Source organism: Leucopleurus acutus, assembly GCF_964270905.1.
Source record: "Leucopleurus acutus genome assembly, chromosome: 1".
Lineage (NCBI taxonomy): Eukaryota > Metazoa > Chordata > Mammalia > Artiodactyla > Delphinidae > Leucopleurus > Leucopleurus acutus.
Window position 1 is genome coordinate 83,897,029 of NC_139142.1, and position 26,252 is coordinate 83,923,280.

Sequence of the window (26,252 nt, forward strand, 5' to 3'; positions counted from 1 at the left end):
GCCTGATTATTTAAGAGCCTGCCACTGAATTTAGATAAACTCACTGCAAAATTCAGCGAGCCAGCCTTGGCTTCTGAAGAACCTAAAATTCTCCCCTACTGTTACCCTTCATTCCTTCTGCACTGATAGAATCTCTACTCCCTTATTCCTAGATAGGGATAATAATGTCCAATTTCCACTTTTTTATTACCAACTAGTCCCTGGAGTAGCAGGGTTAAAATTTAAAGGCTTATTAAATATGTAAAACACACCAAAAAACATGAGAATATTTATACACTACTGACATCCAGATGTGTTAGCCTCTCAACAGATGGCTTTCCAACTTTCTTGCACGAAAAACTTACTCTAGTCGTCTGTGATTATTTGTCCTCACTTTCACTCCTCTGTTTATATGTCCATGACTTTCTCTCCCTCAAATAATAAGCCACTACTTCAACAACAAGAAAGCAGAGAGAATGTCAACTCAGAAGTAATAAAAGAAACAAAATCTGCCCTGCACAGTAAGACAGAGCTGTATCTTTCACCATAACCCAATGGCTGTCAACTTTGGTTATATATTAGAATCACCTTGGGAACTTTTATCCTAATGCCTAGGCCTCATTCCATACTTCTTACATAAGTATCTCTGAGGATGGGACATCAGTATTTTTCAAAGCTCCCCCAAAAGACTGCAAAATGTAGTCAGGTTGAGAACCACTACACCAACTCAGGATGAATAGCTGCTCTCTAATAAGAATTAATCCCAAATCTTGTTTTCCATACAGAATTTCAGAGGACTTTTCAAGAAATTCCTAGGATCTGATCTGCTTTAAAATTTGGGAATTTCTTCACTAGTAAAGGAAGGAAGGAGGGGGATTCTATTTCACTGATACAAGGAAGGAGGAAGAAGTCCTTTGCACACTTTCATATCCGCCAGGAGTTGCTTCTCCTCCCCATATAGATGGTCAAATCACGAAGACAAGTTTTGGGTTCCCATTAAGCAGTACTGACATTAGTCATACAGCTATGATTCCTGCAATTTAAATGTCAAAGCGTCCTAGTCCCCAAAGGTTCTTTCTCCTACCTCCAGCAGGTCTATCATCCTGGTCATCTGGGAGTAGATAAGGACCCTATGTCCTTGAGACTTGAGCCGAGTCAACAGGACATCAAGGGCATACAGCTTTCCACTGTCAGTGATGAGGCTCTCCTTGCCTAGGGAGAAGAAAAGGGGGGAAGCGGGAAATTATATTTAATTGAAGCAGCAAAATCACTCACTGCAAAGCTGTATGCAGCCAAAATTACTGCAACCAGGACGCTTGTCATCATGACAGCAGGAAAGTACTCTAGAGAAGAATGCAAAGCACTGTTAAATCATATCGAGTAGTGCTCTGGGAAGAAATATCCTGAAGTAGGGAGGTGTAGGTCCCCTCCCAACTGACAGTTCCCAATCAGACATCTGCTGCTAAGGCATCTGAAAGTTTCCCTGCTCCACATTTTTTTCCCCCGCTCCACATTTTTATTCAAGAGACAGCAGGTATATGTGGACATCTAAGAGTAATATCCATGCCAAACCTGCTGTAAGTGACCTGAGAAATCTGTTTTTCCTTTGTTCATCTTATCTCTAGGTATCTGTTTCTACTAGTTCTGTGGCTACATGGTTTACCTCCCAAAGGCATGAGAATGTAGAGAAACAAGGGCTGCTCTTGCCTGCCCCTAAAGACACTTGAACACCAAGAAATGCACTAAAAACCAAAACCAAAACCAAAATTAAAAAAACCCCTTCCTCTCTTGGATGATTTCAAATAGGTTGGCTGGTAAATGTCATTATCCTAAGCTGTAATTTAATAAAGACACTAGGGCTTATTCAGCTTTTCAGAAAGACTGACTTTGGGTTTCTGTGAAATGGAAGCTGCTTTCACTCACTAATTTGTGCTTCCTCCTTCCTCTTCCCATTAAAAAAAAAAAAAAAAAAAGGCATTTCAGCCAAAGATCTTTAGAGAACACTTAACTCACAAATTTTCATCTTATCCATTCAGTATCATTCAACTCCCATCACATTTCAGGAAGTAGAGTTTCCTGTTTGCAGACTGGTCCATAAACATACCCTAAACAATTGCTGCTACTAGGAGGGGAAGAGATGAAACTTAAGGGGCTGGGAGATGTAAGAGTATGTTTGCAAGTGGCTGTGGGATGCAAAAAGAGAGACAGAAAGGCTAGAGAGCTCACATACACAGCTAACTACTAAAAGTAAAAAAAGAAAACTGTTATGAAAAACATACTGTCTACCTTTAGTTTCAGGTTTGAACCTGTGGTTTTTCCTCTGAACTACAGAAGCTGACTGTTCAGAGCAATCCAAAAGTTTTCAACGGTCATTCCTCTGTTCTCGCCACTATCTGCCAAGTGCACAATTAATTGTATAAACCGAATGAGAACAGATGTGCTGACAGCACCAGAACAAATCATCAGCCACTCTGTTTCTGCTACAAAGCTACAGGTCCTGGACGTTTACTCCTCTGCACTGCAGCCTGCCTTTTCCCACCTTCGGAACATTGCCAGGCCACATTTCTTCCTCCACCACCCCCTCCCTGACACTGTGGCACACACCTTTGTTCAGCCTCTTTGTTTGGTCCTGTTTAGATTATTGAAATGCTCTCCTTGTTGGCCTCCTTACCAACACAATCAAATGACTGCAGCTGGGACAGAACCGATTGCTCAGCCCTCTTGCTGGCACCGGACAAGGAGGCCTATATAAATTCCCAGTCTGATCAGGCAGCAATGCTTTCGTAACAACTTCAAGAGTTTCTTCTTGCCAATTACCCTTCTCCTTTAATTGGGTTCCCAAGGGTCCCTCAATTTTGATAGCTCCTAAACATTCCCTAAAGAGGTACCAATCAGCTTCAGACAGTAAGTTTCTTTTTTTCTCATTAAAAGCACAGGAAAGTGAAAAAAAGAAACCCATATGTTTTTCAGTCACTGAGTGAGAGTGGGCAAGCTAAGCACATCAGATTTCTGCAGCCTGCTTATCTCCTCTTTCCATTCATATATAGTCCCTCAACACAAATATTTAAGTATATACAAATCTGTCTTGTGTCTGAATATTTAGAAGCTTCAATTCATCTCAAAATCATGATTTAATGGTTTTCATACCTTCCTGCTTCCCACATCTGCTTTACTTTGCAAGCAGAACGAACTAATGCTAGGATTAGGAAAACTCAGAGATGAAGATGCACACTTAGAAGAGAACTCTGATGCAAGAAGAAGCAAGAAGTCGCACCTGTTGTTAGCTTGTTATTGTTTAGGTGGGGGAGGTGGAAGTGGATGGACTGAATTTCTTTGGACTTGCCTGAAGGAAAAAGTCCAAGAAGAAAGTGACATCAGCAACAGCCTTAAAACACTTAAGCAGAAAAAAACAGTTTTCTTTCACTGCACACTGTTGCCTTCTGGGCTTGGCATCCATTACCCAATTTTCAGGAGCTACCAAAGTTGCACTGGACAAGAGCACCACCTGTTGCTAAGCAGGGCACAGAGCCAAAAAGAGCACAATTCCCTAGAAATTAGGCTGACTCTGCCAAGTCAAACCTGTGCCCAGTCCCTTCTTTCAAACAGAAGCTCGAAAAATGTTGAAATGAAAAGACCTACGCTACTTTCTTGCAATCTTTCCTACAATCCTACAGTACACAATCTTACAGTATTTTCACTTAGATACAAGCTCTCACTGACCACAGTATAAGATCCTGGTCACTGACAAAATGAATGTATCCAATGGCAGTAAAATTAGGGTAACAGATAAAATAATATCTCCTTTTTCCAAGGAGAGGAGACTTTTGAAGGGATTGTACACACTTCTCTTGGTGAAACACAGAGAGACATTCAAGGTGTGAAATCCAGAAGATTTTGGTCAGTCTCTCAAGGAATATAATAAAACCAAACCTTCCCAGGGAAACAGAAAATGTAAAAGTATAGAGGAAAAAGAGATAAAATACAGGTTCCAATGACCCCTCCACCCCCAACTGCCCTGCCCAGCCAGTCTACCGAGCACAATGGGGTCAGTGAGGAGCTGGTTGGTTCTCACAGTAAACAGCCAGTGAGGCTGGTGCTTTTTATCGATGCAAAAAGAACTCAGACACTTCCTGCTATTTAAACAAGGTCCATTTTTCTTTCAAAGAACAGGAAAAGCCACAAGAGATTCCCACAGCGCCAGCAATAAGCCTTCTCCTTCTGTACTGGGAACTTAGGAGTCAAAATGAAAAAGGGAGAAAGAAGAAATAAGGTGTTATCTTGCTTCTTTTAACACCTGTGCTCATCTTCTGCCGGGGACTCTGTGGTTTCCAAACCTGCTGGCTTCTATTCCTCTATTCCAACTACTATTCAGGCCTGCTTTACACCTGGGCTTTCCCCTTATTTTCTAACAATATACCTTCACCCACTGCTTTCACCTGTTTTAAGTCAGATATGAGGCCATATACATATTGCTCTTGTACACAAAACGGTATCTTCCAGTTCAAAGTACCCCCAAAGCAACTAATAGGTTGACCCAAAGTCCCTCGACACTTGACAAAGTTAACATTAAATGGAAAAGCCAGGCCTTAAAGCCTTTAACCCAGTTATCTCTTAGAAATAGCAGACTCTCTCTTTTGAACCCTTAACTCTAGTTTACTTCCTTTACGTGCCAGTAAGATGAATACAATCAAAGCATCAGAGAATTTGGACAACTGAAACGAACATGGTAGCTTTAAGCTACCACTCCAGTGTGCCTGCAGGTGTAAGCAAGGAACATAAGCCTATGAACCCTGTGTTTGGTTTCCTTAAAAGTAGTCTCACTAAAGCAAAAATGAAAACCTAGTTTCCTTTCAACCCTCGACCTTGACTCTAGTAGGTCTGGGAATCCGCTAGCATTTTGGCACAAAACACTGTTTTTCTTCTGGTTATCATTCAGATCTCTAGTGCTTCGTGCAGGACACTGTTTATGCTACTTAAACTAGGCTTTCTGTGAGTGACGACATTCTCATTCATTCCACTGGCAATGGCACAAGACGACTGTACTCACTCGACCTGAAGCCTTTCCTACGAAGTTTATTTCCCTACACCCCCCGCCCCCACCCCTAAGAGTCATATTCCTCTCTCAGCTGTAAGCTTGTCACAGGAGAGCATTTAGGCAGAAATCTAAAAAAAATTTCTATTTCCACTCAAGTCACAAATTACTTAAGCATTCTTACCTACAATCACTAAGGGTAAAAGAGGAAATAGAAACCTCAAGAACTTTGAATTCTGAATATCTGAAACCACCACATGGAGTATCTTCCTGGTTCTTCCCTTGCCAAAGCCGGGAACATATGCCAAGAGAAAGGAGGACTCACCTGGAATCCTGATGAAAGACCAGCCATTCTGAGGCCTAATGCTCCACAGTCCTCCAGCTGGTTCTGGAAAGAACTGAGACCGTCGATTTAGCCAGTCTGCCGCCAGTTCAGGGGCCCCATTCAACAAACACTGCTTGGCTGCCAGACTCCCTCCTTCCTTCAGCACTCGCCGCTCATATTCTGCACTTCGGTCATTGCAGTAAGAATCCAATGGCACTGCGGTGACCTGCAGTGAAAGATTCACGTGAGATGGCTCTTTCACATTTTCCACACCCACTAAGCCTTTTGGGAACTTTGACTCTGAAATCAGACTAATGTGGATAATTCTTAGACTAGCGGTTTTAACTTCCCTGCTATGACAAACTAACCTGTCCTTAATAACTGACTTAGTGAGCTTCCCCAGGTAAAAAGCCAACCTCCATAAAAAGAATTTTCAACAAACTAAAGATCCAAAGAGTGCTGGAGTTTGCAGATAAACTGGGATACCAGGTCAGGAATAATTCTATCACAAATATATATATATAAAATCACTTTGTCATCTCCCTTCATTGCCAGACAGTGCTTTTGGCAAAGTTCTATTAGCCATACACAGGATGGTGAGGCCATAAAGGGAGCTGGAGATAGTCATCATTAAAGAATTAAAGAGCATCCTCCTGGTGCATCTGAAGCTATCTTTAAGGCTTCTGTGGCAAAGCTCCCAAGTTTGTCAACATTTCTTTTCCTCTTCCCTGACCAGGTTACTGACTGACAAACGTAATGGAAGATAAGAGAATCTTTCTTTCAGGCCATAAGCTGCCGGGGAGCATTATGGGGTAGGGATTAGAGAAAGCAATTGCCAGAGAGTAGTGAATTCATTTCCTGGCTAGGGCAGAGGCTTTGCACAAATTCTTATCTCACATTCAAATGCTGCCCCCCAAAGGAACAGAAGGCTCCCGCCAACTTAGAAACACAGGTTTTATCCTTCTTTAATGACCTGGGTCTATTCCCACTATAATAAGCAGCTATGCATTCAGATGTCTGTGAAATCATCTGATAAGGAGTCTGAGGTTACCTTTTGTTAAAATTTGGAGGTTGTGATTACCTGTAAGCCCAGGTTGATAAAAATGCTAAGGTCCCATTATTAGCAGCGAATTGCTCAGAAAAACCATGGAGCTAGACCAAGAGATAGGAAGAATGTGGATATAAGGAGCAAGGGCAGAGGTATGGGAAAGATCAGAACATAAAGTACTGGCTGTACGTAGTTAGGTAGTTCTATTCTTTCTATTATTTATTGGAAGTTAAACATTTAGGAAAATCTACTTGCTACTAACTTTTCTATTTTCATGCCCATCAATATTTAGGGCAATGGTTTGTCAAGTTTTGGTGGGCATAAGAACCTTCTTAGGAGCCTATCTAATGTGCAGATTTTGATCCAGGCCTAAGGTAGGAATCACTACTTCTAGGGTTTTTTTTGTTTGTTTGTTTTGCGGTACGCGGGCCTCCCACTGCCGTGGCCTCTCCCGTTGCGGAGCACAGGCTCCGGAGGCGCAGGCTCAGCAGCCACGGTTCACGGGCCTAGCCGCTCCGCGGCATGTGGGTCCTCATGGCACGAACCCGTGTCCCCTGTATCAGCAGTTGGACTCTCAACCACCACGCCACCAGGGAAGCCCGCGAATGCAATCTTTTTTTTTTTTTCTCGGTACGCAGGCCTCTCACTGTTGTGGCCTCTCCCGTTGCGGAGCACAGGCTCCGGACATGCAGGCTCAGCGGCCATGGCTCACGGGCCCAGCCGCTCCATGGCATGTGGGATCTTCCCGGACCGGGGCAGGAATCCGTGTCCCCTGCATCGGTAGGCGGACTCTCAACCACTGCGCCACTAGGGAAGCCCTAGTTCTAGGTTTTTAACATGCACCCCAGCATCTCAGGCCAAGCCTTGAGAAATACTGCCTTGGGGTACATAAACAATCAGCTAGCTGACTGTGGGGCTGCAGGTACCTCTGCTAGAAACTGGAGGATACCAAAACTGGAGAAAGAGCATCATTTACCAATAACCAAAGACCACACTACTCTGGCTTACAGACGAAGCTAAATTCATTTTGCTAGGGAGCAGTGCCATCTATGGTCCACATGCAAAACTACAGTGGGTCTCAGCAAGCTGGGCCCCTGGTGCTCCAAAACCCAGAAAAGCTCACGCATTAAATCAGCTTACTTAGTACTAGGAATAGGTTTTGGTAGTCTCATACCACATTTACCCACTCCAAAAGGAGTTTGTTCTCTTGCTTCCAAGTTATTCATCTTTCCCACCGAAAGTTGAGCACAGGCAAATAAAGACCGAAACACAAAGTAGGTGATTAAAAATTGGGTCACGACTTCTCTGGTGGTGCAGTGGTTAAGAATCGCCCTCCAATGCAGGGGACTCGGGCTCGATCCCTGGTCAGGGAACTAGATCCCACATGCATGCTACAACTAAGGAGCACACATGCCCCAAGTAAGACCTGGTGCAACCAGGATAAATTAAATAAATAAAAATAAAAATAGGGCTTCCCTGGTGGCACAGTGGTTGAGAGTCCGCCTGCCGATGCGGGGGACACGGGTTTGTGCCCTGGTCTGGGAAGATCTCACATGCCGCGGAGCGGCTGGGCCCATGAGCCATGGCCACTGGGCCTGCGCATCCGGAGCCTGTGCTCTGCAACGGGAGACACCACAACAGTGAGAGGCCCACGTACTGCAAAAAATAAATAAATAAATAAATAAATAAGTTGTGTCTTTCACTCAGGCCCGTGGCGCTGCCAGGATGGGCAAGTGTTGCAGTCTTCGCACTACCAGGAAGCTCCATAGCCACCGACGAGACTAGAAGTGGCATTATAAACAGTACAAGAAAGCCCATTTGGGCACAGCCCTGAAGGCCAACCCTTTTGGAGGTGCTTCTCATGCCAAGGGAATTGTGCTTGAAAAAGTAGGGGTTGAAGCCAAACAGCCAAATTCTGCCATCAGGAAGTGTGTCAGGGTTCAGCTCATCAAGAATGGCAAAAAAATCAGAGCCTTTGTACCCAATGATGGTTGTTTGAATTTTATTCATCATTTAGGAAAATGATGAAGTTCTGGTTGCTGGATCTGGTTGCAAAGGTCATGCTCTTGGTGACATTCCTGGAGTCTGCTCTTAAGGTCGTCAAAGTAGCCAATGTCTCCCTTTTGGCCTTATACAAAGGGAAGAAGGAAAGACCAAGATCGTAAGTTTTGATGTTAAAAGCAGGATAGCAATAAATTTCCATATGCCAAAAAAAAAAAAAAAGAAAAAAATTAGGTCTCTCCCGCCATGGCTTGTCCTGGCAGTAGACCAGCAGATACTAAACCAGAGCAGACATCTGCCACCTAGGATATGAGTTTCAGAACGTGACAATCAATAGTGGCTATACTTCCACAAAAATGGTTTGAGAAGCAGTGGTCTGAACCACAGAAGCATGACCAGTTCTATATAGCTCAAACAGCAAGCACTCTTGGATGAGTAAGCATACTTAATCTTTTCTAATTAGAGACTCATATGGACGAATTTTACACTCAAAGATAACTGCTTTTTTTAAAAATCTTATTGGAGTATAGTTGATCTACTATTGTCGTGTTAATTTCTGCTGCATAGCAAAGTAACTCAGTTATACATATATATATATTCTTTTTCATTACCGTTTATCACAGGATATTGAATATAGTTCCCTATGCTATACAGTAGGACCTTGTTGTTTATCCATCCTATATATAAAATAGTTTGCATCTGCTAATCCCAAACTCTCAATCCTTCCCTCCCTCCCCCCCCACCTCTTACTTTGATTTTTCGTTTTTTGAAGAAAAGCAAAACATATACTGGAATTATATATAAAAACTTTGGGCCCATATTCTCGAGATGAAAAATCAAAAGCTAGCAAATCATGAAGGAATAGGGGGAGAACAGTGACACAGGAAAGAGTGTCATTTCTAGACACTCTAATAGTTTAAAAACAAAACAACTTCTCAAAAAAGCTGAGAAAAAATAAAAATTGCTTTCATCAAAAAAAAAAAAACAAAAAAAACCCACAACTTTTTCCAGTTATAAACTTTCACCTATTTTCCAATTTCATTTTACTGATAGCCTTCAAAGTCCAGGATTACAAACTAGGAGGTTTGCAAGGCACAACTCTTAGTAAAAATTAAAAAAAAAAAAAAAATATATATATATATATTTTTAAATTATTATTATTTATTTTTTTTTCCGGTACACGGGCCTCTCACTGTTGTGGCCTCTCCTGTTGTGGAGCACAGGCTCCGGGCGCGCAGGCTCAGCGGCCATGGCTCACGGGCCCAGCCGCTCTGCGGCATGTGGGATCTTCCCGGACCAGGGCATGAACCCGTGTCCCCTGCGTCGGCAGGCGGACTCTCGACCACTGCGCCACCAGGGAAGCCCAGTGAAATATTTTTTAATGTTTTGATAAGCTTATTTGGCAGGAGCCCTGGATCAAGATATATACAGAATCATACAGTGTCATGTTGTAAGTACGTAAGCAGTGAACTCATGAGGTCCAAAAGGAGGCAAACAAGTCCATTTCTACTTAAATTGTGCTTTCTAAGTCAGCTCTATCCTAAACAGCCTCCACCCATTCTGCTAACCCCAAGTGGCCTTCCTGATTGCTCAGAAGCAGGAGGAGATGAAGCATGACATACCCATTCTTGCCTCCCCACAAATGGAAATGCATACACCCTTTAGTCCCACATGAGCAAACCCCTGTTTCTTGCTTCATTAACTTCCTAAACTATAGTATCTTCAGGGGCTGCCTCCTCAAGCATTCAGCGCGTCCTTCCTGAGGACACGTATATTCCTGCTCTAGCTCTAGGAAGCGTGACCGCTCCAAGCGCTTCAGTTTCTTTGTGTGATGAATTTCCAGGGTCTTAGTTTATTAACCCTGCAGAATGATTTCTTAAGCTAATGATAATTCCTTCCTTAGTGACACAGTTCTTCCTGAATTGACCCTAAAGTTTTCACAGCACGTGCCATGGAAATTAATTTGTGTTAACTCAATGCCAGGGTTGAGGCGTCAAAGGAAATCAGTTTCTCTCCACTGCAGATGGGTTAGAAATCAATATAAGATCATTAAAATACCTCATAAAATGTTGCCTTATTCACACCCCCGGCCTGATCTACAGATCTTGTGTGTGTATAAAACATTCAGACATGTTTAAAACTCTTCTTTCTGTCCTCCTAACTATGGGGTGATTACTCCCATTTCAGATTTAGCACATGCTACGTGAAGAAACTCTACAAATGTGGGGAGAAGGGCTGAACAGGAAAGGGTGCTGGGGAGGAGCCCCTCAGCCAGATGAGAAAAGCTTCCTCCTGCTTCCTGCCTGCCACCACACCTTTAGGCTAACAGTCTTCTTCAAGTTACTATTGTTTTTTTAGGGAAACATCAGTACCAGGCATGATAGTTTAGACTTCAGGCTCCTCAGAAACAATACGTAAGTAGTACAGTGGGGGTCTGTATATGTAAGTATGTCAGAAGAGTGGGGTTATTCTTCAGCGTGGTTGGCTACAGAGCTTTTTTTAATTTTTTTTTGCGGTACGTGGGCCTCTCACTGTTGTGGCCTCTCCCATTGTGGGGCACAGGCTCCAGATGCACAGGCTCAGAGGCCATGGCTCACAGGCCCAGCTGCTCCGCGCATGTGGGATCTTCCCGGACCGGGGCACGAACCCATGTCCCCTGCATTGGCAGGCAGACTCTCAACCACTGCGCCACCAGGGAAGCCCCGGCTATAGAGCTTTGAGTGGTATAAATGAAGAATTTTTATGTCCATAAATGCAGTTACAGTCCAGGGCAGTTCACTTTTTTTTTTTTTTTTGCGGTACGTGGGCCTCTCACTGTTGTGGCCTCTCCCGCTGCGGAGCACAGGCTCCGGACGCGCAGGCCCAGCAGCCATGGCTCACAGTCTCAGCCGCTCCGCAGCATGTGGGATCTTCCCAGACCAGGGCACGAACCTGTGTCCCCTGCATCAGCAGGCGGACTCTCAACCACTGTGCCACCAGGGAAGCCTGGGCAATTCACTTTTTACTGGCTCTATAAAACACGGGGAATATGAGAAGTAAAAAATGTCTTGACATCCCTCTCTCAAAAATCTAGGCTTCCTATTATCGGCCTCTCCATGTACATAACAGATTAGGAGAGTAAAAAGGAAACAACCATGCAACTATGAAGCCTGAAGGCTGCTTTCTATGCAAGCCCTTGGCTTTAGATGTTTTCTGGAAAAAGTGCTTTTCCCTAGATCAACTTAAGCTTCAAAGACCAAGAATGCTTTGGAAGAACTGGGTACCTACAAAACCCAAATACTTTCTGGAGAATCAATATAAATCAAACAAAGCTGATAATGGTAAGAGAATCAAGTTTGTGTAGCACAGGACAAGCAGAGAAATCTAGGCAGGCAGGAAATCAATGGGACTCTACTGTCATCTCATTTCCATTAATCATCTTTCTTTGGATCCTCTGCCAGATTCTGACCTTTGATAACTTAATAAAGTTAAGGATGTAAGCTGATATAAATAATGGTAGAGAAATATCATCACAAAGAAGAATTAAAAGTCTCCACCTTCTTTGAATGGAACTGTGAAAACAGTAGACTTGCTAGGATGAGCGAAGAAAACAAGATAAAAACACAGAAGGGTAAGAAAAGTCAACCTCTTAGAGTCTCCTGGCTAAATGAAAGTTGCCCTTAGAGCAAATGGAAACAAGCTGGAAAGACAAACTTGTTTTTGCTCTAATTGCAGTCTGGCCACATCTCTACTCTGCCTCTCCCCCTTCATGTACTGCTTCATGGTTGTAAGAGAGTTTCTGTCTGGCTCTGATCAGAAAGACATGAAGAGTGGAAGATGTAAGCGAAGTAAACAGCCACAGTGTGCCAAGGGGAGCCTTTGCAGCAACACTGTCGGCAATCACCAGAGTGCCCTGTTTTGATAAACAGGGTATCAGGAAGGATCTAACAGCTGTTCAAAGTTGAAACCACAATAGAAACTACTCCCAATCTGCGAACAAGACTACTACCACTGACTGGTGGATATGGCCCAATAGTCACTTTTCAGAGGGAACACACTTGTGAACCACAGTCCAGGCAGAGCTGCTGAAGAAAGCTAGAGAATACCATCTAAGAAGTTTCTTGATGCTGGAGTGTTATGTTTCCCTTTGTTATTTGGAGACTGTACTGAGGTGATAAGGCCAGATCAAATCTCCCTCCCAATCGGGCCCCCTCCTCTGAAAAACTCTCAAAAACCTCAACACAGGTGACAAATGGCTCCCTCTTCTATTCAAATATTCCACTGTTCCTGTCCCTGCTATTGGGTGATAACCTACCTAGTAACAGATGGCTTGCTCCCATGGTAGTTTAGAGCCTCAGGCTAAATGAGAGGAACTACACGGAAGCAACATCAGGGAAAGAAGTCACTTCTATTACCATACAACTATTCTCAAATCAACACCATTCAAAGTGAGGAGTGCTGTCTTGGGAAAGCCAGGACCACGGATCTCCTTTCTAAATACCGAGCATTTATATGTTTCTCAAGGTCCAAATAGCTTAAAACAGTTCTGGTTAAGAAATGGATCCCTTGAAAACTGGTTTATTTCTTCAAACACCATCTATTTTATCTCTTTCCTCCTGCGGCACTTACTCGTGGACTGGCCACACACAAAAAAGATGGCAGCTCAGTGGGCAGGCAGCAACGAAGCGAGGAGGTAGCTGATCTCCGCTGATGGATGACCTGGTCTGAGTAGCCACTCACTGCTTTACAGTGGCTGCTGAAAACCAGAGACTACAAAACAAAAATGCAAATTAGTGCTACTGACAATTATTTAATGTAAGCAAAACAGAAAAAATACCACATATAATCAAGGTTCATTCTAATTTCAAACTGTGCTTTTATTAATGTACCTTAGGTAAATGTCATCTCTAATTCTGCGTTTTTCTGGAAGAGATTCTGTTTATTATAAATAGTTACAGCAAAATTTTCATTAGACAAAACAACATTTTGTGTATGTCAGGGAAGTTTGGTTCATTTGTTAAACTGTGGATACAAACCCATTTGTCTTGAGTTAAAAAAGATGACCAATAATATTTCCTCCTAAATTTTTCTTTTAGGCAGATCTGTTTAGTATTTCATGTGTGTACAACAGTGCAGTATAGCTCTAGCAAGGTTAGAAGTTCTATTTATTTGGAGATATCAATAAAAGTGGTCAGGAACAGGAAACAATATCTCTTTAGTTCCTCTAACCTAACTACCATTTAAAAAATTTAAAACTTACATTACTGTATCAATTCATTTTAACAGACTTAAAGCTCATGTTAAAGCTTCAGTTTGCAGCCATTCATATGAAAGATTTTCAAGTATGGAATGTTCACATACAAAGAATTTGTCAGTGGGATTACAATGTTGTATCAATATATTGCAGGTGCAGTTCTTTTTTCAGTTCAATATTAGACATTTTATCTTTGGATCTCCATTCTCGATTATTTCATTTATTTGTCTTACTGGTTTCTCAAGGCAGGCTGGTAACCTAAATAATCATATGAATGAAGATAATACAAAAACTGCAAGAGGAACAGTAACCAGGACCCTCTGCAGGAGAATACCAGTTATAATTCCAATACCGAAAGTGTCCAGTACCAAATCTCTTCAAAGCTTCTTTGTTTAGTATATATTTCCTCCTGAAGTACATGGGTTCTTCAGGATCACAGTTTGAAAGAAGCCATCTCAAGTTGTCTAGTAGGACAGGTGTATCATAATCTGCTTTCATGAAGCAATCAGCACCTTCTAAATAATGGGCATGAAAAAACTGAAAGGCTTTAAATGTTTCCCGCAGAGTTGGGACGTCTTCAGTGATTTCTAATCACACTGTATGGAAGTCTTTACAACACTTCAGTACAATGCTGGACTCATGTAGCTTTGATATGTTTGACATTTTTCTCCAGATGTTTAGGTCCCATCATTAACCAGAAAAGAACATTAATCTTCTGATATCGTTTTTCAACAATATCTGTGTTCTCATCTTTATGTTGGATAGCATCTGCACTGAGATTTATCCACCTCTCTACATGTTTATCTCCATTATCACCTGAATGCCTAGTGTGAGGATCATTATGAAGATTAATAGACCAGGTGTCACCCTGTTCTTCCAATACTGAATACTGACGAGCTAGGATCATTACTAAAAAAATCCTATTGCTGATACATAGATGAAAGTAAAAAAAAAAAAAATGTATCCAATTTTCTTGTTTTCTGAAAGTTCACTTCTGATTATTAGTAATAGCTCTTCTTTCCCCTCCTGAGGGTGAAGAGATGACACAAGCATAGCAACCGCTGCTCGTATCTGTCGTAGTTCAGGGCTGCTAGCTGGGGTGTCCACTGCCACCCGGGTGGCTGAGATAGCAGCAGTGGCTGGCCCAGAGACTTCTGAATTCTTTACTAACTTCTAAAGAGCAGTATCCGTTATCACTTTATCTTTGTAAAAGGAGCTTCTTATACTCCTATTTCTTATACTCCTAAAGAGCAATATCTAAACAATGTCTCAGGGAGGGATCTCTTAAAGTCAACCTCATTTTCAGTATTCTTAAATGACAAAATCCACAGATAAGAGATGAAAGAATGCCCATTTCCTTCAATTATTTTCTCTCCAACATTGTAGTTATTAATAAGGGATACAACAATCACGATAGGGAGTCATTTTAACACAATATTTTGCTTGTGGTACCTTTCTGGAAAAAGTCTAATGATAATTTTATTTCCGGGGTGGTCATTCCTAAATTAGAACATGTTCACTTGTCTTATATCAGTTAGGTTAAGACAGGCTTCTCATTGGCAGTCACTAAATCAAGGTGATTTGTAGCTGATTCCAGATTTAAAAAGTGATTCACTAGCTCAACATACACAAGCCTTAGCTTTAGAGAAACCCTGACTACCCCCAGTACACTTCACTCAATCTATACTTTTCTAGATCATTTTCTCTTAACACTGGTTCCATCAAATCTTCCTTAGCACAGGTGGTCCTTGGTACCATACTATCCACATTCCCTTCACATAATGACATGAACTGCTAGGTACTGCTAGATACAGAAAATTTTAATGCTTAATAGAGAAGAACACAAAGGACACCTTAGGCACCACTGTGTAGGATGCAGGGGGCGGGGGGGAGGGTGCAGAAAAGAAGATTCATTACTTCTTTAGTCTACTTTGGCCTAAAACAAATTAGAAAAAAAGAAACAATGTCACACAATGAGAGATGCGACTTGGTAATAATGTGGTCACAGTTTTTGCTCTTCTGTTGTCCCCTCCTCGTGTTCTTGAGTATCTTACTACCCTGTAGGCACTGGCAACTGTGTGTCTTGCTGCCAGTACTGCAATATACACACAGCAGTGAAGGAAGGCTTTTGTAGAGTTTTTTGGCACCATGCAAGTCTCAAGTGAAAAATAACAGGGCAGTATGATAGGCCCATCAGCTGTACACTACCTGCCACAGTGGAGCACAGAGAACACACAGATGTTTTCCCCTCAGATACATACTTGTCCACTTAACAAGGGGCCGTTCTTTGCTTTCCATGCCTTATTTAAAATTAAAAAGAATACTTATGCTAACGTTAGGTCTTCATTACTTAGAAATTAATTTTCTGTTTTTGCTCTTAAAGAACACGTCAAACTCAGATATAGAGAAAAGGTCTCACTTAAAATGAAAGGGTGTAATGTTTATAGATCAATTGCTAAGATTGCATGGATTCTATTTTCACAGATATTCTAAGTAACCAAACAAAAAGGGGGAAATAAAATACAGAAAAACTCTGAAAACAATGGCTTGCCAGAGCTTTCCACAAGGGGTACTGGCAGCTCTCATGATCTCAGGAAATGATGATACAGATACTGCAGTTGCAAATTAACCTCCAGTGGAAGAGTTTTTGGAAACTTCCTGTTTGGGGGATTCTTCATCAATAGCCATTCTAAGCTCTCTAAGCATTTAATAGAGTATAGTGTTTAAAACTTAAAACACACACCACTCTTTTCAAAATAACTCTTTATGCTTAGATTCTTTTGTATATGTATTTTTAAATCTTTTTTTTTTTTTTTTTTGACTGTGCTGTGTCTTAGTTACGGCCTGCGGGATTCTTTTTAGTTGAGGCATGCAGGATCTAGTTCCCTGACCAGGGATCGAAACTGGGCCCCCTGCACTGGGAGCGCAGAGTCCTAACCACTGGACCACCTGGAAAGTCCTGTATATTTTAAATTGCAAAATCTGAAATTCCCTCAATTTCTATAAGTTAGTTGGCTCACCAGAGTTGTAGAGTATATAAAGCTTTCAACACGTATAATGCCTAAGCAGACCATAACCATGACAACAGTTTCACTGGGACAGGAAATGAAGTTAATGCTGGTACTGTTTCTGCCAATTATCATTTTTAACATAGTATTTAACTGGATACAGTATAAAATCTGTTCTGCCTCCCCAAAAGATGGCTAAATGGTGTATTTCCTACAGATTCTGGTTTTTGTCTTTATTCTTCTGAGCAAAATAAGATTAAAAAGAAAAAAATTCATATGTGTGAGACTTGCACTCTAACCCTTGTAAAACTGTACAAGAAAGGAGCTCTGGTCAGAGCCTACAGTGGGGAGGGAGATTTGTGAGAATGAATTCATAAAATTTTTTAACTAAATGCTATTCCTTCTTGAACTCATCACCAGTAAAGCAGGGTAGAGAACAATGAGGTTAAGAGGACAACACAGAATCATGCTGGCTTTTGTTCTACAAGCATCACAAGAAATCAGAAAAGCATTCACGTCAAGTAAGAGACTTTAAAAGGCCCTAAACTTCGTTCAAAGTACCCTAAGTGTCATCTGATCCATGTCCTTAGCCTAGTTCCTAGTTCCTTGATGTTTTTGTACCATCCCAAAGCCAGCATTATGAGAATGGTACTTCCTTGAACTCTGTAACACAGAATTCAAATTTAATATTCACTGCAGAGTAATATTCACTGCAGGGTAAGAAGAAGAGTTTTATAGGCACACTCAGTGAGGGGAAGATCTCACTGTTCACATTCATTCACGTCCATGGGTGGCAAGGAAGATGAGAGGATTGGATTAGACTGCTGGATATAACTCAGGTAGTATGTGATTTAAGATAGCTTACCACGAACAAGATGACAACATGCAGGTAAGTCAACATTCATTAACTATCTCCTCAGAGGAATAAGAACAAAGCCTTCACCTTGATCTGATGATAGGAAGCTGTATTTAGGAGACAGGCTGCTGGAACAATACCTACTACTTTTCATAAAACAAATGAAGGCACAGCTACTTTTCATAAAACAAATGAAGGCACAGAAGAGAACAGGATGAAGGGTTTTCTGCAATAAGAGGATAAAGGTGAATATGGAAAAATTAATTCAAAGTTAATCTGGTAGCTCCAAAGGAATTTTACTCAAAATTATTTTTGAATAGTACAAGAGACCTGGCACTCGCTTCCAATTTTAGCATTTCCCCTTGTCTCTTCTCTCAGGTTTGTCTGCTTGAGAATAATCCCCAACTTTACTTTTAAGACTGATCTTGAACATGGAAGCCGGGTTCATGTTCTCCCATCAAAACACTGAAACATAAATTTGTGTTTACTTTACGTATTAAACAAGGCTACTCTACTTCACAGTATCACAAAAGAAAGCAAAACAAGGATTTGGAGAAACAGCATCTCTTCACCATTATGTTTACAAATAATCAAAGTTACATAATCAGAACTAAGTTGGCAACTCAAATGAAAATGCAAGATACAGAAAAAAACAGAGCTTGCAATGAAAAAAAATTTGCTCACAAGGAGTTAGGGCTTCTGAGCAATGAATTTCGGTTGAAGATGAACGGCACATATTATACTGCATTTGCAGTAGCTAATAAAACTGTGAACAGACAGGTAACATGGAGAACAAGGAGAGGTGATACCAGCATCCCTTCCAATTTATGAACTTTCATAGCGTCACAGTCAGAACCCATCTGTTGCCTAAGCCAAAATCTCAGAACAGGGAATACCAAAACAAACGTGGTAATGAAGTAACTAATACAAAAGGCATTGAAGCTCCTCCTTGCTCTCTCTCTTGAATCACTCACTCTGGGGGAAGCCAGCTGCCATGCCATGAGGACACTGAAGCAGCCCCATGGAAAAGTCCACACATCGAGGAACAGAGTCCTCCAGACAACAGGCAGCACCAACTTAACCAGGCATATAAGTGAGCTAACCTGGAAGCAAAAACTACGGCTCCAGTCAATCTTTCAGGTAACTGCAACCCTAGCTGATATCCTGACTGCAACTTCATAAGATTTTCTGAGTCGGAATCACCTACCTAAGCTGCTCCCGAGTTTTTAACCAACATAAACGATGAGATATTAAAAATGTTCATTGTTTTAAGCTGCTAGATTTGCGGGTAATTTGTTATACAGGTATAGGTAACTACTACAGGGGCTAATATCCACAATTGATACCCTTTTGAAGATGTCTAAAAAGTAGCTTCTTTCTGCTGGTATATTTCTCACTCCCAAGAAATGCCTCTAGCTCTCAGCTCAAATGCAGGGCAAAAATAACTAATGTGCAATAAACTCAATGCATGATCAAACAAATTAGCAATGCCACCCATATTTCCCAACCTCCAAGGAAAAGTTAGAACTCTTCACAAAATTCTATTTTAAATACAGAGGAAGACTATACTTCTAATTTTAGGGTGGAGGACATTCCCTCAGATAACAAAACACAAAGTTCCAAAGGGAAAAACAACACTAATACAATGCACCAAGACTTACTAAGTCATTCAGTAAACATTTATTTAACCTTGTAAGTGCAAGGTGCCTAAAATAACCCGACCACAAAGACAAGAGGGACTATGTCCAAACATCTAAATTCTGTTCTCACACTTGGGGGGGAAAAAAGAAATGAAGAAAAAAAAGAAAGAAAAAAAGTAACAGAATTGTGGAGGGTTTTTGGCCCTGACACGCAGCACGTGGGATCTTAGTTCCCTGACCAGGGACTGAACCTGTGGCCCCTGCACTGGAAGTGTGGAGCCTTAACCACTGGACCACCAGGGAAGTCCAAAAATGACAGAACTGTTTAACAGCACTTTTTTTTTTCATGTTAAGCTTGGTTTCAGTCTTTCTGCACATTGTAAAATATTCTTTGTATTAGAGAAGTATCTTTCTATTAATTATAGAGCTCCTACCTGTATTCACTGGTTTTCTACCATACAAAAAGGATAGTTAACCACTTTTGCATCCCCTATCAATCATCTTTCGTGCATGTTTGATTTCCCTCTTAGCTGCCTTTTCTTCTTTTTTCGTCTTCAAATCTGAGTCTCCTCTCTCTTACAAACTCAGCTTTTAGTTAAAACCAACTGTCCCTCCTGAAATGTCTTCCTATTCTTTTTAACTGTTACACTTCATTACCTATTTCCTAACCAGAATCCTTCTCCTTGTAAATCCCTGCACCTGTGCCTCCTCTGTTATATCTGCACTCGTAACATCAAAGAGCTCCTAATTCATTCCTAAGTGTTCACTTTAAACTTGATATAGAATTCAGCATTCCCTCTGAATCCTCTCTTGAACTCTGGGTTTTGGAAGTTATTCCTTCACTGCCAATGCTCATCCATATCCAAATCAGAGTCCATTCACCCTTTCTTCACCATCTTTTGGTTACAACTATTTCTGTTGGGTCCTTTGTACCTGATACTTGGAACTTTGGTTTAATACCCTCCTTAACATGGATTCCCACATCCAATCTTTCTTGTTATCACACTCTTGAGATTAGTCATCAAGTACCAATGGCAGAGATCCCCACTGATGTGCTGTAATGACTTGAATGATTTAACAGCCTTCCTAAAACCAACTACCTGATTATTCCTTCCCATGGCTTGACAGTAGCCACCAAAACTTTATTCCCCCAGGATTACAACAGTATCATCTATTGAAGAAGGTGAGCCAAAAAAGGGCTGAAACTCCTGGTTTAGTATCTAAACCCCAATAGACTGGCATTCAAAGATTCCTTGGGAGAAAAGGTGACTTACCTTTCTGGCCTTTTTTCTCACTACTGCTCTGTATTTTGGCTCAAATCTTCAACTTGGAAAATCCTTCCTTCTACCCAGGGTCCCTACCACTCAAGATCCAACTTAAACAATACCATTTCTATAAAAGGGTTTTTTGTCCATTTTAACCTAAAGTGATCTCCTATCCTGAACTTTACCACTAATCATCTATCATTATTTTGGCAGTTAATTATGTTTTCTTTCATCTCTGATCTTGAATCATTTCTATTTTTAAAGTCCTTTTAACTTTGTGCATGTCTTTTTACTATATACATGAATGAGTTTTCAAACCAGAAAATAAGAGACCATGACTGTTAACACACCTTGCTCACAATAGGCACTGATGCGTGACACGTTTGTAAACAACATTAATTACAAGTGCTTTTTCTCTGTGGGAGTAGACTGACACTGGGAGGAGGCTATTATGAAAGAACCTTAGAAAAACCCCAACCCTTAAGCCAAGATCACAGTCAACCACTGCAGATTCAGTCAATCAATAAGCTCTTCTGATATACATACAAATTAATGGACCCATTCACTCAATCCTATTGGCCCTTGGGATCAAACAAGTGAAAACAGCAGGAGAGAAAGAGTGAAGAGTGTATGGAAAAAAATAGTACTTTCTCCAGTAAATAGTGTGTCCTCCCCTCTATTAACATTCCTTACTCAATTAGCCTTCTTTTAACTGCCTGGATCAGTGGTCTCCAGAGAAATTACATGCAGGCTTCACAATGTAAATAATATTAATATGCTATTATTTATGTATCATTTTAAAAGAAATAATGCATAGGTATTGGCAAAATGGATAAAGAATGTTTCAGTAATAGGGGACATAATCAAAAAACATGGGGCTACTGGCATTGCTGAAAAGAGTTTAAACTAAGATAGATAAGCTGATTCAAAATTTACATGAAAATGCAAAAGGCCAAGAACAGTGAAGGCAATATTGAAGAAAAACAAAGCTAGAGGACTGGTGCTACCAGTTATCAAGCCTTATTATGAAGCTATAGTTATTAAGATAAAGTGGTACTGGTCAAGGATAGACAAATGGACTAATGGAATAGAACAGGGTCTAGAAACAGACCCACACATATACAGCCACCTGTTTGACAAAAGTGATGCTGCAGTGCAACAAGGATGGTCTTTTCAACAAATGAACTTGGGTCAAAAGGATATGGATATCTGTAAGTCAAAAAATGACAACCCATAACACAGACTGAAAACCCAGTTTCTTGTAGATCCGAATGGTAAATCAAAACAACCTTTGGAGAAAAACAGAATTATCTTTATGACCTTGGTAAAGGCAAAGATTTCTTCAACAGGACACAAAAAATGCTAACGATTCAACAGAAGACAATATTTAGAGTGATAAAGTAAGCTACAGAGTAGAAGACATCTGCAATACATAAAGAACTACAAAACACCATGAAAAATACAGACAGACTAACAGAAAAATAAGCAAGGGTCTCAAATAAGCACTTCATAAAGGAGGTTATCCAAATGGCCAATGAGCATTAGAAAAGGTACTCAATATCATTATTCATAAGGGAAATATAATTTAAAGCCACAGTGAGATACTACCACATAGAAGGACTAAAATGAACAGACAAAACAATGTCACATTCTGGCAAGGACATGGAGCAACTAGAACCTCTTATACACTGTTAATGGGAATGAAAATGGGCACAACTGCTTTGGAGAACTGTCTGGCATAACCTATTATAGATGACCATATGCATACCCTATGACCCAGCAATTTGACTACTAGATATATATACCCCACAAAATACATATGAATTTTCATTAAAAGGTGTGTACAGTAACGTTCACAGCAGCACTATCTGTAATAATAAAAACTATAAGCCACCCAAACATTTTGCCTATAGTAACTCTTACAGGGAGGACACTGGGAGGAACAATGAATGGAAGTGGGCACAAAGGGGCCTCTGAGGTAAAGTTCTGACAGTGTTTTGTGAAGTTATCAAGCTGTATGTACACTTATGATTTGTGCACTTTCCTATATGTATGTTAGTATCTCTAGAAGAATAGCCAAGGCAATAAGAAAAAGGTTTATATTTTTTTAATATAGTATACCTATTACTTCTCTCTGTCTCTCTAATCTCCTTGGCCTGTTGTTTACTAAAGGAAAGCAAATGGTCATATTTTCAGAATCAACTTAGCTGCTTCTTAGACTCATGAATTCAAACGGTTATTAATTAATTTCATTAGAAAAAAATTTTAACTCTCTAATAATTGATTAGCGTTACTGGTTATCATTTCCAAGTTTTCTTCCTACCTCCTTAAGCTTTTAAAGATGGACCCACATTTATATGTCAGTCCTTTTCTAATCTTTCAAGACTTTTCTTTGTCTTCCTGAGGTTCTAATTCACCATATGAATGATAGCAAATACCTCTCAAGTCATATTTTCAGGACATTTGCTAAAACTAGTAAGCACAATTTTAAGTTTGTTTTCTGTGAAAATAAAAAATTTTCTCTCTGATTCCACAGTAGTAGCGTCCCTGTATAAGTAAAGGAATCTTCCAGATGATCTGTAAATTGTATTAATAATGCCAGAAGTATTTTTGTAGATTTCAATGACAACAAACAAGTCATGTCAGGAAAAGGCACAAAGCACATACATGATGAATTTATCCCACACAAAGCAACAAACAAAAAGAATCCAAGACCCTGTATCTAAATCCAACTGACAAATCCAAACATCAGCAAGACAGATAATTATTACATTTAAGTCTCACCACTGCTGTCCATACTTGAAGAGTTACCTTTGAAAAAAGGCTCATTTTTGTCAATCATATTTTTGTGAAAAACTGTAAACTGGCAGGATTACAACAGACTATGAAATCTGGATGTGTGTTTCTGATGTGTGTATGTATACTAAAATACCATGCATCTTAAGTTTTAGCTTTTATACTCTTAACAAAGGAATTTTGGGAATCTGTTGTAAAGGATTAGGTGTTCAAAATTTCCTTCTCTATCCTTCTTTGCAAAACAGACAATGTAATATTCTCTAAAATACTTCTTGAATAAGAGAAAAACTCAGTTCGGGACTTCCCTGGTAGCGCAGTGGTTAAGAATAAGCCTACCAGGGCTTCCCTGGTGGCGCAGTGGTTGAGAGTCCGCCTGCCGATGCAGGGGACACGGGTTCGTGCCCTGGTCCAGAAGATCCCACATGCTGCAGAGCGGCTGGGCCCGTGAGCCATGACCGCTGAGCCTGCGAGTCTGGAGCCTGTGCTCCGCAACGGGAGAGGCCACAACAGTGAGAGGCCCGCGCACCGCAAAAAAAATAAAATAAAAAAGAATAAGCCTGCCAGTGCAGGGTACATGGGTTTGAGCCCTGGTCCAGGAAGATCTCACATGCTGCGGAGCAGCTAAGCCCATGTGCCACAACTACTGAGCCTGTGTTCTACAGCTCGTGAGCCACAACTACTGAGCCCGCAGGCCACAACTACTGAAGCCCACAAGCCTAGAGCCCGTGCTCCGCAACAAGAGAAGCCACCGCAAAGAGAAACCCATGCACCGCAATGAAGAGTAGCCCCCGCTCACCGCAACTAGAGAAAGACCATGAGCAGCAAGAAGACCCAACGCAGCCATAAATGGAAGGAAGGGAGGGAGGAAGAGAGAAAGAAAGACTGTTTGGAGAAATCAGTGTGAGAAACAGTACAATAGTGGTAAAAGGCATATTCTAACAAAGCCATTCTTGGGGGACAGTTCTCATAATAAACTACTTTGCTCAAGTCTGAATTGGGTTTTTTCAAAATTACTTAACTTTATTTATATTATCTCTGAATAGGAGGGATATAACAGGTACATGCCAAAATATACTAAGACAGAGATGGACCTTGATCACTAACTACATGTCAGGGTAACTCTGCAATGAAATGTGCATATTGATCTCAGAGTGACTTCTGGTGGTCTCTTTCATATTCAGAAAGTGAGACCTTCCTTAAGTCCCAAAATGTCAGTTTCTTTCCTTTCTTACTATTAAAAAGAATGATCCAGAATCTTTCTATATGGTGACTTTCTTTACCTAGTCCCCTTGCTATTCTAATATCATGCAGTCACTGAATGCTGTATTTTTCAAACTGTGAGTAGTAGGGTCATGAAATCATTTTTTAGTAGCTTCCAAACTAACATTAAGAAAAACAAAAGGAAAAAACTCTGTGCACTGAAGGAGGGTAAATACTGTTTTGTGAATATTTTGTCTTAAAAATTTATGGATGTGTAATATTTATATATGTATGTAATATCTGATATATCTACATAACTACAGGTGGTGTAAAATATTCTTGTGAGTCATGGTCAGACTTCAAAAGCCACAGATATAATGGGCTTTATTATATTTTTATTGTTACACATGGAGCTTCAACAAAATGATTCTTCATTCAGAACCCAGTCTCACCTTTAAGGCTAGATATCATGTAAAGATTATTCTGCTTAGTTGAAAGCAAATATTTCTTAGAACAGATATACCAACCAACTCTGGCAAGATACACTGGTATTTCAATATATGTATTTTGGAGATAAGGATGGTGAGACCAAAAGCAGAACAGTATCTCTACACATACATGATTAGCTTTCAGCTACCTGTGGCTCAGTAACTCAGTGTACATTCTAAGCCACTACAAGAGCAAAGGTCTATCTAACACAAAATAAAAGTAAAGAAGAGGACATGGAAGTGAATCTAACTTTGGAAAAACCAGTTTCACATAAAGCATATTGCCCACATCTAAATTTCTCAGGAAATTAACTGATATAAGGACCTCACTGAACAGGTGATCTGAACATACTACTGTATTTTCATAAAGCAGAAGACTACAAATAAGTGATGCATATCTTTCAGTGTTAAGTAAGATGCAGGTATCTACATAATAGAGCATAAAAAACCCCTGGGAGAATGGTGCGCTCTGTACCAAAAATAAAACTAGTAAAAAAATTTTAACTGTAGTAATATAGAGTACCAAATGTAAGGAAATTGGTCTACAGAGGTTAAGCAACTCTTCATTAGACATATCAGTATTCACTAGTAGGAAGTCACCTTGCCACAACTGACTATATTATTCCAAACAGGCTGGAACCCAATTCTATTCTCCTTCTGCATTAACGATCTTATCTTCAGAGTCCAAAAAAGTATATGGAGCAATGCTTGAGAAACCAACTGGGAAAACAGAAGAAAAGGAAATCATACGGGTTCTCCAGTATACAGGGGGCAAATAACCAGATGCAGCCAAAGAACATCCTACATTCGATAGCTGTATGACTGATGACACATTAAATTTTCTAGAGGATACAAAGAAAAAGTTCTACCTTTTAAACTTTTAATCTAGTTGAAGAACTACAACATATAAACATACAAGTCTCTTACTAAAACTCTCCAGTGTTACACCCATTTCATTCAGAATAAAACCCAAATCCTTAGCATTAACTTATGAGGCCTCACATGATCTGAATCTGCACCTATCACCTATCACTTATTTCCTATCCCTTTTTCCCTTACCTACTATACAACGGCAAACAGTTATATGAAAAAGTGCTCAGCATCATTACTTTCCATGGAAATGCAACTGAAAACCACAAATTCAAAATAAATGGGCCAACAATACCAGGGGTAGGCAAGATTTACAAGAATAAATCTCTCACATTGCTGGTGGGAGTTTAACTTTGAAAAACCATTTTGGAAAAATGTTTGGCAGTGGGAACTAAATCTAAACATACGTATACGTGATGATACAGCAATCCCATTTAGTTGCAGGCCGCAACTAACACCTGATGCAGCCAAATAAATAAATAAATAAAAACAGTACAATAATAAATTGTGA

The 26,252-nt window shown here is 40.4% G+C and overlaps 1 protein-coding gene and 1 pseudogene across 3 annotated transcripts in view; one reads left to right on the plus strand and one right to left on the minus strand.

The window, feature by feature from the left end:
• The window catches only part of INO80 (INO80 complex ATPase subunit), a 129,681-nt gene that overhangs the window by 35,343 nt on the left and 68,086 nt on the right, over positions 1 to 26,252 (minus strand). For both annotated transcript variants that reach the window (XM_082848589.1, XM_082848588.1), the window contains 3 exons: positions 12,994 to 13,134; positions 5,337 to 5,562; positions 1,064 to 1,191 (listed from right to left, as the gene is read on the minus strand). In XM_082848589.1, the coding sequence (XP_082704715.1) occupies positions 1,064 to 1,191; positions 5,337 to 5,562; positions 12,994 to 13,134 (495 nt within the window). The remainder of the gene's footprint in view (positions 1 to 1,063; positions 1,192 to 5,336; positions 5,563 to 12,993; positions 13,135 to 26,252) is intronic.
• On the plus strand, positions 7,809 to 8,930 carry LOC309967452 (small ribosomal subunit protein uS12-like; annotated as a pseudogene). Its single transcript has one exon. The product of its transcript is annotated as a small ribosomal subunit protein uS12-like (transcript).